At 39.4% G+C, this 19648-nt stretch overlaps 1 protein-coding gene across 1 annotated transcript in view; it reads left to right on the top strand.

Annotated features, from left to right (window-relative positions):
* LOC126204197 (cytochrome P450 6j1-like) overlaps positions 1-19648 on the top strand; it is a 95272-nt gene that overhangs the window by 49311 nt on the left and 26313 nt on the right. The window contains exon 5 of the mRNA XM_049938597.1: positions 4845-5066. Within this exon, the coding sequence (XP_049794554.1) occupies positions 4845-5066 (222 nt within the window). The remainder of the gene's footprint in view (positions 1-4844; positions 5067-19648) is intronic.

Genomic DNA, 19648 nt, shown 5'->3' with positions numbered 1-19648 from the left:
ACTACAGCCGTAATTTTTCCCGAGGGCATGCAGCTTTACTGTATGGTTAAATGATGATGGCGTCCTCTTGGGTAAAATATTTCGGAGGTAAAATAGTCCCCCATTCGGATCTCCGGGCGGGGACTACTCAAGAGGACGTTGTTATCAGGAGAAAGAAAACTGGCGTTCTACGGATCGGAGCGTGGAATGTCAGATCCCTTAATCGAGCAGGTAGGTTAGAAAATTTAAAAAGGAAAATGGATAGGTTAAAGTTAGATATAGTGGGAATTTGTGAAGTTCGGTGGCAAGAGGAACAAGACTTTTGGTCAGGTGAATACAGGGTTATAAATACAAAATCAAATAGAGGTAATGCAGGAGTAGGTTTAATAATGAATAAAAAAATATGCGTGCGGGTACGCTGCTACAAACAGCATAGTGAACGCATTATTGTGGTCAAGATAGACACGAAGACCACGCCTACTACAGTAGTACAAGTTTATAGGCCAACTAGCTCTGCAGATGATGAAGAAATTGATGAAATGTATGATGAGATAAAATAAATTATTCAGATAGTGAAGGGAGACGCAAATTTAATAGTCATGGGTGACTGGAATTAGAGTGTAGGAAAAGGGAGAGAAGGAAACATAGTAGGTGAATATGGATTGGGGCTAAGAAATGAAAGAGGACGCCATCTGGTAGAATTTCGCACAGAGCATAACTTAATCATAGCTAACACTTGGTTCAAGAATCATAAAAGAAGGTTGTATACATGGAAGAATCCCGGAGATACTAAAAGGTATCAAATAGATTATATAATGGTAAGACAGAGATTTAGTAACCAGGTTTTAAATTGTAAGACATTTCCTGGGGCAGATGTGGACTCTGACCACAATCTATTGGTTATGAACTGCAGATTAAAATTGAAGAAACTGCAAAAAGGTGGGAATTTCAGGAGATGGGACCTGGATAAACTGACTAAGCCAGAGGTTGTACAGAGTTTAGGGAGAGCATATGGGAACAATTGACAGCAGTGGGGGAAAGAAGTACAGTAGAAGAAGAATGGGTAGCTCTGAGGGATGAAGTAGTGAAGGCAGCAGAAGATCAAGTAGGTAAAAAGACGAGGGCTAGTAGAAATCCTTGTGTAACAGAAGAAATATTGAATTTAGTTGATGAAAGGAGAAAATATAAAAATGCAGTAAATGAAGCAGGCAAAAAAGAATACAAACGTCTAAAAAATGAGATCGACAGGAAGTGCAAAATGACTGAGCAGGGATGGCTAGAGGATAAATGTAAGGATGTATAGGCTTATCTCACTAGGGGTAAGATAGATACTGCCTGCAGGAAAATTAGACCTTTGGAGAAAAGAGAACCACTTGTATGAATATCGAGGGCTCAGATGGAAACCCAGTTCTAACCAAAGAAGGGAAAGCAGAAAGATGGAAGGAGTATATAGAGGGTCTATACAAGGGCGATGTACTTGAGGACAATATTATAGAAATGGAAGAGAATGTAGATGAAGATGAAATGGAAGATACGATACTGCGTGAAGAGTTTGACAGAGCACTGAAAGGCCTGAGCCGAAACAAGGCCCCGGGAGTAGACAACATCCTATTAGAACTACTGACGGCTTTGGTAGAGCCAGTCCTGACAAAACTCTACCATCTGGTGTGGAGGATGTATGAGACAGGCGAAGTATCCTCAGACTTCAAGAAGAATATAATAATTCCAATCCCAAAGAAAGCAGGTGTTGACAGATGTGAAAATTACCGAACTATCAGTTTAATAAGTCACAGATGCAAAATACTAACACGAATTCTTTACCGACGAATGGAAAAACTGGTAGAAGCCGACATCGGAGAAGATCAGTTGGGATTCCGTAGAAATACTGGAACACGTGAGGCAATACTGACCTTACGACTTGAAGAAAGATTAAGGAAAGGCAAACCTATGTTTCTAGCATTTGTAGACTTAGAGAAAGCTTTTGACAATGTTGACTGGAATACTCTCTTCCAAATTCTAAAGATGGCAGGGGTAAAATACAGGGAGCGAAAGGCTATTTACAATTTGTACAGAAAGCAGATGGCAGTTATAAGAGTCGAGGGACATGAAAGGGAAGCAGTGATTGGGAAGGGAGTGAGACAGGGTTGTAGCCTCTCCCAAATGTTATTCAATCTGTATATTGAGCAAGCAGTAAATGAAACAAAAGAAAAATTCGGAGTAGGTATTAAAATCCATGGAGAAGAAATAAAAAATTTGAGGTTCGCCGATGACATAGTAATTCTGTCAGAGACAGCAAAGGACTTGGAAGAGCAGTTGAACTGAATGGACACTGTCTTGAAAGAAGGATATAAGATGAACATCAACAAAAGCAAAACGAGGATAATGGAATGTAGTCGAATTAAGTCGGGTGATGCTGAGGGAATTAGATTAGGAAATGAGACACTTAAAGTAGTAAAGGAGTTTTGCTATTTGGGGAGCAAAATAACTGATGATGGTCGAAGTAGAGAAGATATAAAGTGTAGACTGGCAATGGCAAGCAAAGCGTTTCTGAAGAAGAGAAATTTGTTAACATCGAGTATACATTTAAGTGTCAGGAAGTCGTTTCTGAAAGTATTTGTATGGAGTGTAGCCATGTATGGAAGTGAAACATGGATGATAAATAGTTTGGACAGGAAGAGAATAGAAGCTTTCGAAATATGGTGGTACAGAAGAATGCTGAAGATTAGATGGGTAGATCACATAACTAATGAGGAGGTATTGAATGGGATTGGGGAGAAGAGGAGTTTGTGGCACAACTTGACGAGAAGAAGGGACCGGTTGGTAGGACATGTTCTGAGGCATCAAGGGATCACAAGTTTACCATTAGAGGGCAGTGTGGAGGGTAAAAATCGTAGAGGGAGACCAAGAGATGAATACACTAAGCAGATTCAGAAGGATGTAGGTTGCAGTAGGTACTGGGAGATGAAGGAACTTGCACAGGATAGGGTAGCATGGAGAGCTGCATCAAACCAGTCTCAGGACTAAAGACCACAACAATAAACACAAAATTAACAAACTTATACAATCCGTATAGGTAAACTGACTGTGGAGACGGGAAGAAAGAAAAGAAGAGGGAGAGGATCACTTCTGTCAGCTGCATCAGGACATGAATCAACATAGTTTCAGTCTTCCGTCTGTTAAAAAACAACTTTAAGAACTGGTCTTCATTGTAATGAAGGAGAATAAAAATATACTGAGGACCTTTAGTGGAAGTTAAATAACGGGCAAGTGAAAGAGGGAACATAGCTATAAAATTAACTACAGCTTTGGGCAATACTACAGTTATTTTTGTAACTATATGGCCTCCTTTCCTTACCTGTTTTTTAATTTTCAGAAAGTTTCTCAGTATATTTTTATTCCCATTCATCAAAATGAATGACAGTTCTTAAAGGTCAGCAGACAGAAGACTCAAACTATGGGATAAGCTACGTTTGTGATATTTTCACATTCTTTCAAATGTACAAACAAGAACGTAAATGTAAGATTCACACTATACTCTGTGGTTGTTTTTTAAATCTGTATTTTATCTTTGTCATATATCGTATATACTGAAATGTATTGCATTATCGTGTACTTAATTCCTAATTTAGGGTTTTTTCCGTATTGACTTAATAGGATCACGTAACAGTCTCAGTTACTCTCCTTTCTTTGTAGTTGTTTCCTGTTATACCAATATTCTCATTTTGTACTATGTTGTCTTTCCTTTCTTCTCTTCTTTTTGCTCCCGGTTTCTTATTTCTTCTACACTGCAAGCCTTATAAATTTAGTGTTTCAGTCTTTAAAATGTTTCTTCCTGTTATTATCGATTCTTTGATGTTCTTTCTTTCCAGTTTCTCTTTATTTCTGTAATCCATGCTATTGTAGATTCCTTCTTCCAGAAAAACGCGAATATTTGTTTCGTTAACCGGTTCTCATTCATTCTGTAGAGTTGTCCAAAAGAGATTAATCTTCATTTAGACATTACTTCTGATATTTTTTCTACTTTTATAGATATCATTATGCGTCATTTTAAAACCACCTGCAGTTTGTATTGAACCCATCATTTTTCTAATAATTCGTCTTTAAAGTATCCTTATTCTGTCCAGCTTATAGGTCGTTGCACAGGCTCACCCATACCACTGTGGCATACTATTTTAGCATCGTTTTTCTAAATATGTGTTTTTTGTTGTAAATATTGTTTGTCAAACTGTATGCTCTTCGTAACTCATACGTCTATTGCAAATTTTTCTGGTCCATTCGATTGAATAGTTTTTTCAAGGTATTTAAATTTACCTACTCTCTCTATGTTACCTATTTATGTTCCTATGAATTGTGGTTTGCTGGTTGGCATTCTGTGGGATATTATTGTTTTTAAGTTAAACATCTGTTCGATACAGGATCTTCCCTTTCGAAAATTGCCCTGATATTCTTGATTTCGTTATTTATTTTATTGTATGATGAAGAAATCTCTTTCACGCTATTTTAATACACCAGCCTATGCCATATGTACAGGTCACGTGACCATACGAATTTTGTTTATCCCCCTCACAACTTTTGTATTTGCAGTTTGTTGACAAACTACACTTTACAGCGCCAGGTACGTGTGGGTCTCATAATATCTTGTTATTAATTGAACAGCCCCTGGTAGTAGTATTTGTAACATCACACTTCTGTAATTTCTATTGTTGCCTCGTTTTCCTATTGCATCTAGACCTGAAGATCATCGGCAGCGCTAATTAAAAACGGTAGTTGGTAAAAGAAGTGATCCGGACAGTGTAGATGTATTACTGCAAGACAGATTACGTCACCAAAACATACTTTTTCATCATTCTCTCTTTCCTTTTTAGTTATGGATGTCATAAAAGCAGTTTCAAACATAATGATCTTCTTGGAGGGGGGATTCGACACGACATCTTCGGTATTGACGTTTGCACTGTATGAGCTGGCCTTCCATCAAGATGTCCAAGAAAAACTGCGCCAGGAGATCCAGATGGTGACGGCGAAGCACGGAGGACAGCTCACCTATGCTGCAGTGATGGAAATGACTTTCCTCGACAACACCATGAGCGGTGAGTAATATAATGTCTTGACTGCTGTAACTTTCCAAAAAGAAACGTTGAAATACATGTCACTGGAAGGTGTGTGGGATTCAAAGGCATGTCCATCCATTGACCCAAAACATTGATGGCGCTGAAAATTATAGGCAGTGTCGACCATTGGATCCGTTATTTTCGTGTAAAAGTCTGTCATTTATAACACATGGCCTGACAAAAGAAAAGAAAAGCCTCAGAATACACTGTTGGATGCCAATTTAACTTCGTACATGCACACGTCATTAGAGAGTTTGTAAATGATTTTTATGACAGGTAGGTTGGTCATCGGAATGCATTAGCGTGGTTCGTGTTTAGTTTCGTTTCCAGGCCTCTTAGGATAAGGGGCAAGAATAGCGTCAGACGTTGAGTGATCGCTGTGAAGAACATGGATATACCACGTACTCGTGTCTGACAGCAAACAACTGACAGAATTTGAAAGTTGCCTTATTATGGCTTTTTTTTGGGCTGACTGGTCGAATCGTGCAATATTCAGCACTCCGTCTTCAGGCCACAAGTAGCCCATCGGGACCATCCTACTGAAGCGTCATCCTCAGCTGAGGATGCGGATAGGTGGGGCGTGTGGTCAGCACACCGCGGTCCTGGTAGTTGTGATGGTTTTCTTTGACCGGAGCCGCTACTATTCGGTCGAGTAGCTCCTCAGTTGGCACCACGAGCCTGAGTGCACCGCGAAAAATGGCAACAGCACATGGCGGCCCAGATAGTCATCCATCCAAGTGCCGGCCACGCCCGACAGCGCTTAACTTCGTTGATCTGACGGGCAATGTGCAGACTTTTTGGCAATCCAGATGTGGACAGTGGCCCGATGTAGGATTGCATGGCAACGTCAGAGTAGGCATACTCATTGTCAAGGTTACATTCGACCAAGTTTGATCACCAGAAGGAATGATCGCCGTATTGGGCACCGACCACATTTTAATACCTTCAAATAGGCGTTTGACATCCAAGAATAAGTAATGGACTTCTGCATCACTCTGTGTCATCCCACCTCATTCGTCAGATACTTGCAGCAATCAGACTAGAGACTTACTGTCCATGTGTAGGTTGCTGTTAACATCACAACACAGAATGCTGCACCTGGAGTGGTGTCATGACCAGAATGTATGTACTGGTTCGGAATGTCATCACATTGTGTTCAGAGATTAATCGCAGCTCTGCATGACCTCGAATGACCGTCGTCGACAAATGCTGTGGAGAGGTACAATTCTTCCAGTGTTCTGCAGAAGCACAGCGGTGTCAATCCTGGAGTCATGGTGTGGAGAGCACTCAGTTATTGCTTCAGGTCATGGGTAGCAGTGAATGAGAACTCTGACTGCACAGCAGTACCTCACAGACATTCTACATCCCATGTATTACATCTGTGTGACAGAATCATGATGCCATTTTTCACCAGCGTAATGCTCGCCAACGAATGGCACTACAAGATGCCACAGAGTTAACTGCGGTACATGCTTCCATCCCAGACACTCCTTACTGTGGTCGATATAATGTCTAAAGGATCGATAGAGACTTGGTTGGTGATACTTGCGTCTGATTCAATCTAGAGTCTTCACAAAACTCAGCTGACCAGATTTCGGAGCGGCGTGAAAATTCTTCAGGATCGCTGGTTGCAAATTAGCTGGGATGACGAGCATTCATTTCCGTTCCATCGGATCATAGTTCCTCTTATGTAATGTTCCGTTTACTAGTCGGAATCCTCCTTTAGTTGGTTCCTCATTCCTTAAGGTTCTCGGACTTTCAGCAATGCTGGATCTTCCCTCTCTTCAGCAACAATGTCATTTATACTGTGATGAGTGAGATTTCTGCTGCAATGCCGCTGTATTTTGCTGAAGAGTTCCTTGAAAGGCAGTCAGCATCCTTTTCTTTACACCCGTTTTCGTACACCATTTTTATTCATTACTCTTGAAGCCTCATTGCTCATCTCATTAGTCGACATAACAGATCCTTCATGCTAGACAGCTAGCATGGAGAATGGTGACTGCCACATCAGTGAATGTTTTGCCAAACGAATTCGACCAGAAGTTGTTGATGGCTCAAACATCATTAAGGCACTCTTCGTCGGTTGTAGAATAGTTCATACAATAGACTTTGAGAGTGCTCTGGAAACATAATCTATTACCTTTAGAGCACTTGAATTTGTATTAAACTGTCCCTTGAAAGGTGGCTACACTGAGCCACAGCGCCAGAGATCGCGCTAGAGAGTATTGTTCTGCCGCCTCCACTGGCAGTGATTATTGAGATGTCGTAGTAGTCAGTGATTATTGAGAACTCGTAGTAGTCAGTGCTTTGGGAGAACTCGTGGTAGTCAGTGCTGAGATGTCGTAGTGAGGAGTGTTTGTTGAGATGAGCTAGTAGGCAGTGCTTGCTGAGATGTGATACTGAAAAGTTCTTGTTGAGATGTGATAGTAGCGAGTCGGTGTGGAGAGATTGTAATGTCTAGAGTGCTTTTCATCAATATAAATTAAGGTAACAAACTACTTTTCTTTTCTTTCTCATTATTTCAATGTCCTGAATAATGCGTCATTACAGGTTCAGTCAACAAAGCATCTGGCTTGTGTTCTTGTATTAGAGTGTAATTCTGGTTTTCTTGAGTAATTATGGTATTTCTATTTTCTTTAATTAATTCAGTATAAATGATATTTAAAATTTCTTGTGTTGTTGAAGAAGAACCGTGCCAGATGCGTACGTTGAGTCATACTTCCACACACAGAACAGTTACACTTGTGCTTTGGTTTCGTAGGTTTTATAGTTGCTGGGGACTTAATTAATTAATTGTGTTAATGAAAATTTCCATTTCATTCTTTGTTGTTGTTCTATGCAGTCAGATTGCGTAATAATACTAGTCAGGGCCAACCGTTACGAGACTTCGTAACCGAACAGACAGCTACTGAAGCAAAAAAATAAAATTATTTGCATTTTATTTTAATTAAGCCCCCATGCACGATTAACGAACAATAGAAGAATGACAATTGCCAAATCTACACATGCAATATAGACTACAATTACTAAACTACAAATTACTACAACAATACTACTGTCTACTATTTTTTGGAATCAGAAGAATTCCAAGGGACGATCCGAAGCAGCGGTCGCCACGTGCATGGGGGCTTAATTGAACACACTACAATATGATTGTCATGTGGCTTAGATGTTATTCAGGAAACGGCAGTGTCATCCAGACAGAAAAAATGTCGTCTGATTAAGGTGTCGAAATATATTGCCCATCATACCTTCAGAGGTGGCTGGGGCACCACACAGTTCAAATGGTATACCTTTGAACCCACATATAACCTGTCAGGAGTTATGAAGGTAGTAGTTTTCCACTCAGCCTCATCACCTTCGATTTGCCAATAGCCTGCTTGCATATGAATATTTGAGAAATACTTTGATCCTTTCAAGCAGTCCAGGATGTCATTTATATATGGTAATGGATAGACATCTTTCTTCGTAATTTTTCTAAACTCGGTGGTAGTCGTCTCAGAAACACCTATTCCATCCACCTTCATAAAGACCAAGGATTGCCTGAAAGCTCAAGATGTTGTCTTGCAGCATCTTTCCCACTTTTCCCGGATTCCCTTCGTTCAGCCAGCGACACTCTGTATGGACGTTGGATAATTGGTGTAGAACTCCCAGTATAGACACAGTGTCTGACTACGCGTTGCTTGCTGTGTTTTCACTTCATTCCGGACGGAAAGGATCCGAAAAGTGACGCAAAATGGATATTACTCAGCATCGTTGTTCCTTGGTCCTTTGGCAGTTCTGTAGCAGCTTTCTCCCCTGCGTTGTCTGTGGTGGTAGCGAAGCATGATTATTCATAGACGACACTAAGCGTACTTCCTGGACTGATTCGGCTCGCCGTAGGCAAATGTCTAGAGATGAGTTTCTGCGTTCACAAAAATATTAACATTATCCTCCTCCTCCTCAATAATAACATAATAATAATCTAATAATAATAATATATGATGGTAACATTATACTATAATATGATGATAATGATATGATAATAATAGTTATACGATAATATAATAATTCTTGAGGGTATTTTTGTTCTGCCATTGCAACTACAAAAATGCGTGATTTTTTTTTTTTTTCACCAGACGCGTTTCGCTTGATTGAGGTAAAGCATCATCGGTGATCTGTAATTATTTTATTTATATTTTGATTTGCTTTAAGATTAAAAATAGTTTGTTAAAAATAAGTTGATTTGTACTTACGATGATTTTCGATTGATTCCTCGCATTTCCTGACGTAAGAGAGAAATCAAGCGAAAATCACCGTAAGTACAAATCAATATTCTTAACGAACTGTTTTTGATCTTAAAGCAAATTAGAATTAAGTAACTTGATTACAGACAACTGATGATGCTTTACCTCAGTAAAGCGAAACGCGTCTCGTGAAAAAATTACGCATTTTTGTAGTTGCAACGGCAGAACAAAAATACACCTCAAGAACTTACACTACGGACTATATGGGCACACAAATGAAGAATTTAATAATATTAGTTCTATTACTATGCTGAGACACAACTTTGTAATCAGTCAAAACATGAAAACTTCAGAAGGCGTTTAAAATGCGATCTATTGTATAGATAAAATAGGTCTAATGGAACAGTAAAACAGTTAAATAAGCGTGGCTGTTGCGACGGTTAGTGGTACAAAGGTCTCATTGACCACCTATATTGTTTATGATCGTCACTAGAAAGTACAGGGTGAAAAGTATTTAAACCGACAAACTCTGGGAGGTTGTAGGGGACATCAAAACAAATATTTTTCACTAATGTCATTTTTTCCTGTGAGGAGTATTTAAACCAGTAGAGGAAGATTTCTCTGGCGGCAAATTAATTAAACCAACAAACACTTTTCCATTTTTTATGACCAAGAGACAACACATTAATACAACCCAATTCCAATTACAGTAGATTATCAAAAATGCCTCCATTGACACATAAACACACCGTCCGATCATGTTCTGTCTGACACGGGCAAAAATCCCAGGATTTTCCTGAATTGTTCCTGCTGCTGCTACTATCCGGGCAACCTGATCCTCTTCTGATGCAGCAGGGGTTGCGTAAACAAGGTTGTGCATCCCACCCCACACAGAAACGTCCAGAGGTGACATATCTGGGGAAAGAGCAGGCCATGGTACAGGTTTTATCTGTGTAACTATCGCACTCGGAACTACAGTGTTGATTTTAGGTAACAATTAGTCCTTCTCATTGTTCTGTTTCAATGTAACGTAATCTAGTTGCAAAACTGCTGATTATTGGTTGAAGATCATTTTTAATTTCTTCCCTAAGTGATTTCCTATTCTCATCTTGTGTTTCTTTAAGCATCTGATGAATTGGTCGCCGGCCGCTGTGGCCGAGCGGTTCTGGGCGCTTCAGTGCGGAACCACGCGGCTGTACGGTCGCAGGTTCGAATCCTGCCTCGGGCATGGATGTGTGTGATGACCTTAGGTTAGTTAGGTTTACGTAGTTCTGAGACTAGGGGACTGATGACCTCAGATGTCAATTTTGAACGAATTGATCCTAGAACATTTGTCGGATTCGCGCAGTGTGGTTTTGTGTAACTGTTCAATGAAGGTGATATGTGTGTTGTGTTCGTTCAAAGGACGCTGACGCAAAACCTGATTCTCATGTGTCTATTACCAGTTGTACGACTGTGGCGACTTACCACAGACTGTCTCAACGTCAGAATTCACATGTTCATTACCCATCGTTTGTTCTGTTTCATTATTATTCGCTGAACTGGTTGATAATTGTGGATCCGCGCAATGTCTTGCAGTCTTATGTAAACTGCTGGGGTTCACTAATCGCTCAAGGTGGTGTGTCTCATACTGTACCGAATCATTTTGCAACGCCATCTATTGTCTAGAGCTACGACGAACTTTCATATTGATTTCTGCTGTACCACTCATGATGAAACACTATTTCTTGGAGAAACAGAACTGCTACAATGATCAAACAAACAGAACTGTACTATTGTTCACGCAAATACCCAACAATGAAAGAAATCCACACAGAAACTGTACTATTATGCTAAATGCTTACGCAACGAAGTAATCGATAATCGTCACACGACACCAAATTTCACAGATTGAACACATAACTTTAAATGAATTGGCTGAAAAAAGTACATCAGTAAAATTAGTGGTATTTTTGGTTTCAAGAAATAACGAACTTTTTGGCAGAAAGGTCGACATATGTAGCCTCCCCACTAAATTTTGTTTCTGTATCGAATTTAGCATAACTTCACCTTGCTCTCTACAAAAGTCTACTTATTATCAGAAACTGTTCCTACAAACTGTTACCCAACATAAACTCGTATGCTAATCTTTGACTAAACAGAACCTAATATGAACTGAAGTGCAACTGATCTGAATCCATCTTGTATTTATGTTAAATGCGCAACTGAAGTACAACAATTATCTGACCCTAATCAAAATTTCCACTTACCTCGCGTCTTGACAACATTGTTTCGCGAAAACACAACAGCAATCAGTAAGCAGGCAGCGGCAAAGCTAGGTCTCTGTTTCGAAATACATGCACAGACTGTTACATGCGGTAATTCATAGTGCCAAACAGTGGGATAGGGCGAGTAACTATTTCTATGAAATGATATTACAAGACAAGATTTTAAAATGAAGTATGTTTTCAAAAAGACAGAGTAAAATTTCGCGTGAATTTCACATAAAACATAGGTCTGACTAATACTATGCTTAAAGCGAACAACGATTTGACAAGGGTACAATGTTAACAGAGAACTTCTATAAAAATCAAACAGCTTAATCAATTAAAATGTTAATGCACGACTCAGCGATGAGGGGTGATCGCTCTCTTAGCTCTGAGCAAGTTAACTAGCTGAGAATAATCATTTCTAGCTGCGCAATGATGCAATCTTACCTCAAACTCATCGTCTTCGAAACATAACATTATTCAAATTTTATATTCTCTTCACTTTCTAATTTGTTCTTCTTACTCATCCTTGCTGTCCTTTACAATAAATCTTCCTTCATCTAACAGATACAATCATAAATCAGCACAGCACTATTATGTCCATCACCTACCACACTTCAACTAAGAAAGATGCAAAGACTGTGCCACGACAAGACCAAAGATTGTTTAAAAGTAACGTAACATGTTCTCTCTTTGATGCGCACATAGGTGAGATACAAAAACCATATGACATGACCACCTTACAATATATGTATGTACTAGCTTAGCGCCAGCTGTTCGCTCGCGAAGACTATATGACCTGCAGAGATATTTCTGTTTTTTTAATCAAATTTTTACGTTGTTCACAAATTGCAACGCCTTATAAGCTATTCACGCTAATTAAGGCCATATAAGCATGGTCGTTTCCGAATGTACTTCTGACCAAAACGCTATTCTAGTAGCTAGAGTCCGAAGTTTTCGTTAATCGTGTATTTTTCGTTCTTGTGGAGATATTTCCATAGCAACTTTCAACCCATAACGATAATTTCTTTATATCTAACCGAGGAGTGAAATAGTTTTCATCCTCTTTGCACTCCATTAGGGGCTGAATTGCCAAAACAACGAAACATGTATAACTTTTTTTAAATTTCTGACCGGAAAGTCAAATACTAATTGTCATAGATGTAACCTTAAAGATACTTTAGTAGTTATTTAGTAATTATTTATTTTCAAACAAACTTTCACACACTATTTTACCCCCTTTGTGGTTGAATTTCCAAAAATGCTGAAACGTATTTTTTTAATTTTCTGGCAGAGAAACCAAATAACAGTTTTCGTAGTTCTAGCTACAAAATTCCTTTAAAAGAGACATTCTTATAAAAAGCCTTTCATCCAATATTTCACCCCTTTAGTAGTGGAATTTTGAAAATCCCATCTTACAGTATAAAATCCACACTCTCATCAAACTTCCAGTTTCTACCCTCAGCGGTTTGAGTTGGGCGATGATGAGACAGTGAATCAGAGTAACCCTGTATAGCCTCCATAGGGATTGAATTTCCAACAACAATGAAACACGTATTTTTTTAATTTCTGATTGAGAAGTCAAATTAACTTTTCCATAGATGTAGCTTTAAAATGCTATTTTAATAAAATGTTTTCATAAAAAACCTCATCCCCTATATAAGTCCTCAGGGGAATAATTTAAAAAAACCCTGAAACACGTATTTTTTGTTTGTAACCGAGACGTCAAATACCGATGTTCATAGAGATAGCTTAAAAAATACTTTAGTAGTTCTTTAATAATGCTATTTTAAAAAATGTTTCACTCACTATTTCACCCTCACAGGATTAAATTTCCAAAAATACTGAAACACATGTTTCTTTATTTCTAATCGAGAAACCAAATACCAATTTTCGTAGGTGTAGCTTCAAAATTCCTTTAATAGCTACATTTTTCAAAAAAAGGCTTCATCCCCTATTTCACCTCCTTAGGGTTAGAATTTCGAAAAATCCATTCTGAAACGACACCTACAATAAGATCCACACCTTCTCCAAATTTAAAGTTCCTGTCCTTAACGATTTGGACTGGGCGATGTTCATCAGTCTATCGGTACAATATATATGTATGTGTATATATGTGTACATAATGTATCATCTTTTCTGGGGCCTTTGTCCCAATGCAACGCGGGGTCAGCCATGTTACAATAGATTTTGGCGATATTAGTGTATTTTTCTTAATCCATATGAAGGGTCCACGGGAAAAAGGGGTTAAGTGAAACAAATGAAATTTTAGATTATTACAGTTTCAGAAAGCTTTCAACAAGCTGCTTTTATCAGTTTTTGTTTCGTGGAAAGCAGGGGGATAGTCTCAAAGTTACAGCGGTTTAAAAATATAGCGTCCACGGGAAAAAGGAGGTAAGTCAATGTGAAACAAGGAAAAGGGGGGTTAGTCAGTTGGCAGCACTGATCGCAACTGTTGTTTATGTTCCATTGTCTATGATTATCAGCTGTTGCATGGGAGTGCAAATGCGACCTCCCACTCCTTTATCCGCCATGATGAATCTCGAGCTGTGACGTCACCTGGCAGCTACTGCAGTTTGTTTACAACGGTGTCGCTCAGTGTTTATACCGAAGGCGTGCATGTGAGTTCGTGTTACACGTTAGTTTGTGTGTAATTCTTATCCTGCCGAGTGTTCAGTTGGAAAGGAATTGTTCCGTGAGTCTTGTAGCTTCGTTCTTGGAATTATGTGTACAAATACGTCGTATTGTGCAGTTGCTGAATGTAGTAATAGTGGACGTAAGACTGAAGGCGTAATTTATCATCGCTTTCCAAAAAATGTTGAACTACAGCGTAACTGGATTGCTCGTTGTAAACGAGAGGACAAAATTAATGTTAATAATGCAAGAGTTTGTTCTGAACATTTTTTGAAAGCGATTACAAACGAAACTTGCAGAATGAATTGTCAGGTCTACCTACACAGAAACTGCTACAGGATAATGTTATTCCGTCTCTAAAAATACCAAACTGGCACGGAAATGTATTCGAAGTTCCAGGTCCCAGCACCGCGAATATTACCAGTAGTGTTCTAACAGAGAGAGAACGTCGCTGTGACACTAGAACAGTAAAAAAAAAAAAAAAAGAGCTCTCTCAACATTGAAAACTTTATCTCCCAAGAAAAGTAAGCTGGACAAATCCAGCAACACAGACGTTTTTACTGATACGCTAATTTCACTTAAAGACCAGGAAATTCAAGCACTGAAGGAAGAATTGGTTAGTTTGAAGATTAAAAATGTTCGACTGGAACAAAGAATTAAGTCCATGAAAGAAGTTATAAAGCAAGCTACATCTATAAAACGTAATGTGTCTCACACTAAGAAGCACAAGTGTGTATGCTCGGATGTGAGAAATACACTTTCTCTGTGTTTCACACCAAGACAAATTCGTTGTCTGTTAAAGAAGAGGAAGCAAGTAAAGTGGTGCTCAGAGGACATTGCAAATGCTCTCACATTGAGAGCTTTGTCTCCTAAAGCATATGCCTACCTGAGGAGGAAGAATTATCCTTTTCCCTGCAGGTCAACACTCCAGACATGAACGAAACAGTTCAAGTGCCAACCAGGTATTTTGAAACCAGTTTTGGAGTTAATTAAAGGTAGGTCAGAAATGTTCACATCATTAGAGGCAATTGGTGTCCTAAGCTTCGACGAGATGAGCATTGACGGTCGTGTGACTTACGATTCGTCCGACGATGTAGTAGTCGGACCACACAACAATGTCCAAGTCGTCATGGTTCGCAGCTTGTTTTCAAAATGGAAGCAGCCAGTGTATTATGACTTTGATGTTGCAGTGTCTAGTGATTTGTTGCAGAATGTCATAAAAGAAGTTGAAACAGCAGGAATCCGTATCGTAGCTGTTACGTGTGACATGGGACCAAAAAAATATGAATGTGTGGAAGCAACTTGGTGTGTCTACATCCAAGACATTCTTTTCAAACCCTGTTGATCATAGCAGAAAAGTCTGGGTTATTTTTGATGTTCCACATTTGCTTAAGTTATTAAGAAATCATTTTCTTGATGACGGAATCACTTTGCCTGATGGTACTGTGATTACAAAAATGGTTATAGAAGATCTTCTTCGACATCAGAAAGGCGATCTTTCGATCAATCACCACATATCGGAGGTTCATCTTAACGTTAGTGGACGTGATCGTCAGAATGTCCGAAGGGCTGCACAGCTATTTTCACGTCACATTGCCCAAGCTGTGAGATATGTTCTGCATAAAGATCGCGAAGGAAGCTTCATTGAGCTCGTGAACGATGTTTTCGATGTGCTGAATTCGAGATACCCTCAAGATTAGAAAGCTCCCCTTAGAAGTGGTTACGGGTTTAATATCAGAAGTCAGGAAAACTCTCTAAAAAGATTTCTTGAAATGTGTTCTAATATGCGAGTAGGAAAAAGAAACTGTTTTCTCCCGTTTCAGAAGGGATTCATTATATTAATAAATTCTCTTTCTGGACTTTACAATGATACGAAAAATTCCGGAGCTACTTATATATTGACAGCCACACTTAATCAAGATTGTCTGGAAAATTTCTTTTCCAGAATCCGTGGCCTTGGTGTCTTCTACAACAATCCCACTCCTTTCGAGGTGAAAAACCGAATACGTTTATTGATACTGACTGGAAGTGCAAGTGAAATACCTTTGTCTTCTGGTGTTTCGACTTCAGAGGACAGAAATGAGAATTCTGGTTCTGAAAACTACCCGACACTAGCTGATGAAACTGAGGAAGATTTTGCACGTTTTCTCTCGAGCGAATTATGTATAAGAATAACTGATAAATCATTTGACGTCGTTACAGATGATGAAAACTTGCTCTTAGATTTCGAGCTCAGTGATTCAGTGTGTACCAGTGAAGACGTGAATGATGTTGCTTTAAAATATCTAGCAGGATATGTAGCATTCAAGTGCAAAAACGTTGACAGTTCTTTGGGAAATACAGCAGGGCAGTGTGTTGTTGACACATAATTAAGTCTGAAGCAAGACTGGATTATTATTATTGCAAAACGGGGCCTCATTTCTCCCTCTATTGACTGGTTTGCTAAAATAAGTGAGTTAGAAATTATATTTGCTGCTTTTCATGGATAAAATATTTATCATTGTAATAGAGTGATGGCAGCCTTAGCAGATCATATAAGTGCAAAATTTCCCGAACTTAATAGCAAAATAGTTCAGTTATATGTCAGAAAAAGAACTTTTATACGGATTAGACATTTAAACAAAAGAGCCAAAATTGATGCAATGAAACGGAATTCGGCAAGGAAGATTCGGCTCTGGTCAGCGTCGCCTTCAGCATCTTCGACATAGCTTCCGCATCAGCTTTGTAAGGTAAGTTCGAAGATTACTATCTTTTTATTTACAAAAAAAAAACATTTACCGTAGTCAGATGCCTAAAACACGAGCATGAATGCGGATGCGAACATCTGCCACTAGTTTTGCGTGACGATATATCATCATTGCTACTAATATTTAACGCATTTCTTTCGGAAACCTTGTAAATAATATTAACATGAAGTGTGTTCAACCCTGTGAGCGTGAAACTTTTAAGTTGTATGAGAAAAGAAGAGACGTGAAAACAGTTATTTTGCAATCTCTCATATTCTGCAAACGGAGACTGCTGCCGTCTGGCTTCCGGGTGATGTAACAAGTCGCTGACCAATGAGAGCGCACTAAGCTAATCTGGCATACCTTTTTTATTCAATGTTCCTTGAGCTGTTGAGTATATGCTGTTCGAGACGTTAAGTTGGTGCTTTGTGTGATGTGTGAATTATTCAGTTTGTTTTACGTTATAACTGAACTGTGGACGTGAACATGGAAAATGAAGATGACGAAAGTATCACCTTCAGCCAACTGTCACATTCAACGAAGAAAAAGGAAGAGAACAGGTCGACTTTCCGACGTGAGAAAAAAAACTTTTATCATCCACCCATGAATTAGAGCCAGATTGTAAATGTTCCACACTGAGATGGTTTCAGAGTACCACTGATTCAGAACGTGGGTATATTCTATCTAATTATAACAAAATGACTGTCGATGAGCATAATGCTTACTCGGCAGACCTAATTAATGTAAACAGTATATCGCAAAGGAGACCTAGGCACCCAGAAAACGAAGCTAAATTTCGTGACAACAGTTATTCATATCGTGTAAGTGCGAAGAGGGAGAATTATGTCACTGAAGTAATTTTTGTTTTAAAGCCTTTACATCTTTTCATGGAATATCTGTGAAAAACATTAGAAGTAATACAACGTTGTCTGAAGAAACGTGTGAGTCCTAAGCATGGTCGAGGCTAACACTCTAATCGGAAACATCGTCTGACATCGGAGGCACTTGACGCAGTTCACCAACACATTACTTCATTTAAAGGTGTACGAAGGCATTACCGCTTGAAAACCTCTAAGAAAGTGTATCTCCCACCAGATCTAAACATCAGTAAGATGTATAAGTTATTTAAGAAATCAAGCCCTACTCAATCAGTCTTGTTTGAAAAATTAGGCTTGTTTTCAATACAGAATTTAACGTTGGTTTCGGGTATCCTAGAATGGACACTTGTAGTTAGGCATGCTGCCGAAATTCGAGCTGTTGAACATGCTTTGAAATCGAACCCGGAAAATAACTCAGAAAGAGCGAGTTCAGAAAAAAAATCAATCAACTGTCAACAGTGAAAAACTTCACTTTTTAAAATCTGACATGATTTATATTCGTTAAAGAAGTTCTAAAGCAAACAACAAGGCATCAAAAGATTGTGAAAGTATTACTATGGATTTCCAGAATGACTTACATACCCCTAACAGGGTGTGGGTATGGCGAATGCCCGGTGAACGTCATCTCCCAGTGTGTGTAGTGCCAACAGTAAAATTCGGATGTGATGGTGCTATTGTGTGGTCACGTTTTTCATGGAGGGGACTCGTACCCCTTGTTGTTTTTGCGTGGCAGTATCACAACACAGGCCTACATTGATGTTTTAAGCACCTTCTTGCTTCCCACTGTTGAAGAGCAATTCGGCGATGGCTACTGCATCTTTTAACACAATCGAGCACCTGTTCATAATGCACGGCCTGTGGCGGAGTGGTTACACTACATGACTACAATAACATCCCTGTAATGGATTGGCCTGCACAGAGTCCTGACCTGAATCCTATAGAACACCTTTGGAATGTTTTGAAACTCCGACTTCGTGCCAGGCCTCACCGACCGATATCGACACCTCTCCTCAGTGCAGCACTCAGTGAAGAATGGGCTGCCATTCCACAAGAAACCTTCCAGCACTTGATCGAACGTATGCCTGCGAGAATGGAAACTGTCATCAAGCTTAAGGGCGGCCCAACACCATATTGAAATGCAGCATTGTCGATGGAGGGTGCCACGAACTTGTAAGTCATTTTCAGCCAGGTGTCCGGATACTTTTGATCACATAGTGTATGTCTCCCAACAGGGCACTGTACCCTCACCCTCACCATCCCCGAGCTATTGCCATGCCTCTGACACCGCGTCCCAGTGTTCTTACATTTTCGCACTCTGTACCCTTTCCCAGAGTAATTTGAACCATATTTCCACGCCACACCCATTGAACTATGTACTATACTTCTTCATTCCAGATAAAAGCTCCAACCAAATCTTTCCCTGCATACCTGCTATCCTATCTACCTCCTATCACCTAAATCCCATCTCTTAGCCCTTGCCAATACCAGTCGAACATTAGTTTTCATGTCATTTTGCCTCCACTTCCATCTGCATAGAAGTCCCTTCCCTACTTAATGTTGTAAAGAGCCCACAGCTCCATCTTTCTCACATGTTGAAGACCGCAAACATCGCCCTCTCAGCAAACATATAATCCTTTTTATTTTACTTTACTGTAGGTTAGAATAGCGCCCATTATTATGCGATTGAAAGAGACAGATGCTTTAAAGAGCATTCCGTGTCTTCAGTCGATCGGCTCACTTGATGATTGCCAGAATATCAACAGAAGAAGTGGTATTTCCACGACTGCAGGCCAGAAATCTAATTACTCAACACGCAGAGAAAGCATGAGAATGCCAACAAACCATACA

The sequence above is a fragment of the Schistocerca nitens genome, chromosome 9 (assembly GCF_023898315.1).
Source record: "Schistocerca nitens isolate TAMUIC-IGC-003100 chromosome 9, iqSchNite1.1, whole genome shotgun sequence".
NCBI lineage: Eukaryota > Metazoa > Arthropoda > Insecta > Orthoptera > Acrididae > Schistocerca > Schistocerca nitens.
The sequence above is the reverse complement of the archived record's forward strand: the minus strand, read 5'-3'. Positions and strand labels throughout refer to the sequence as shown.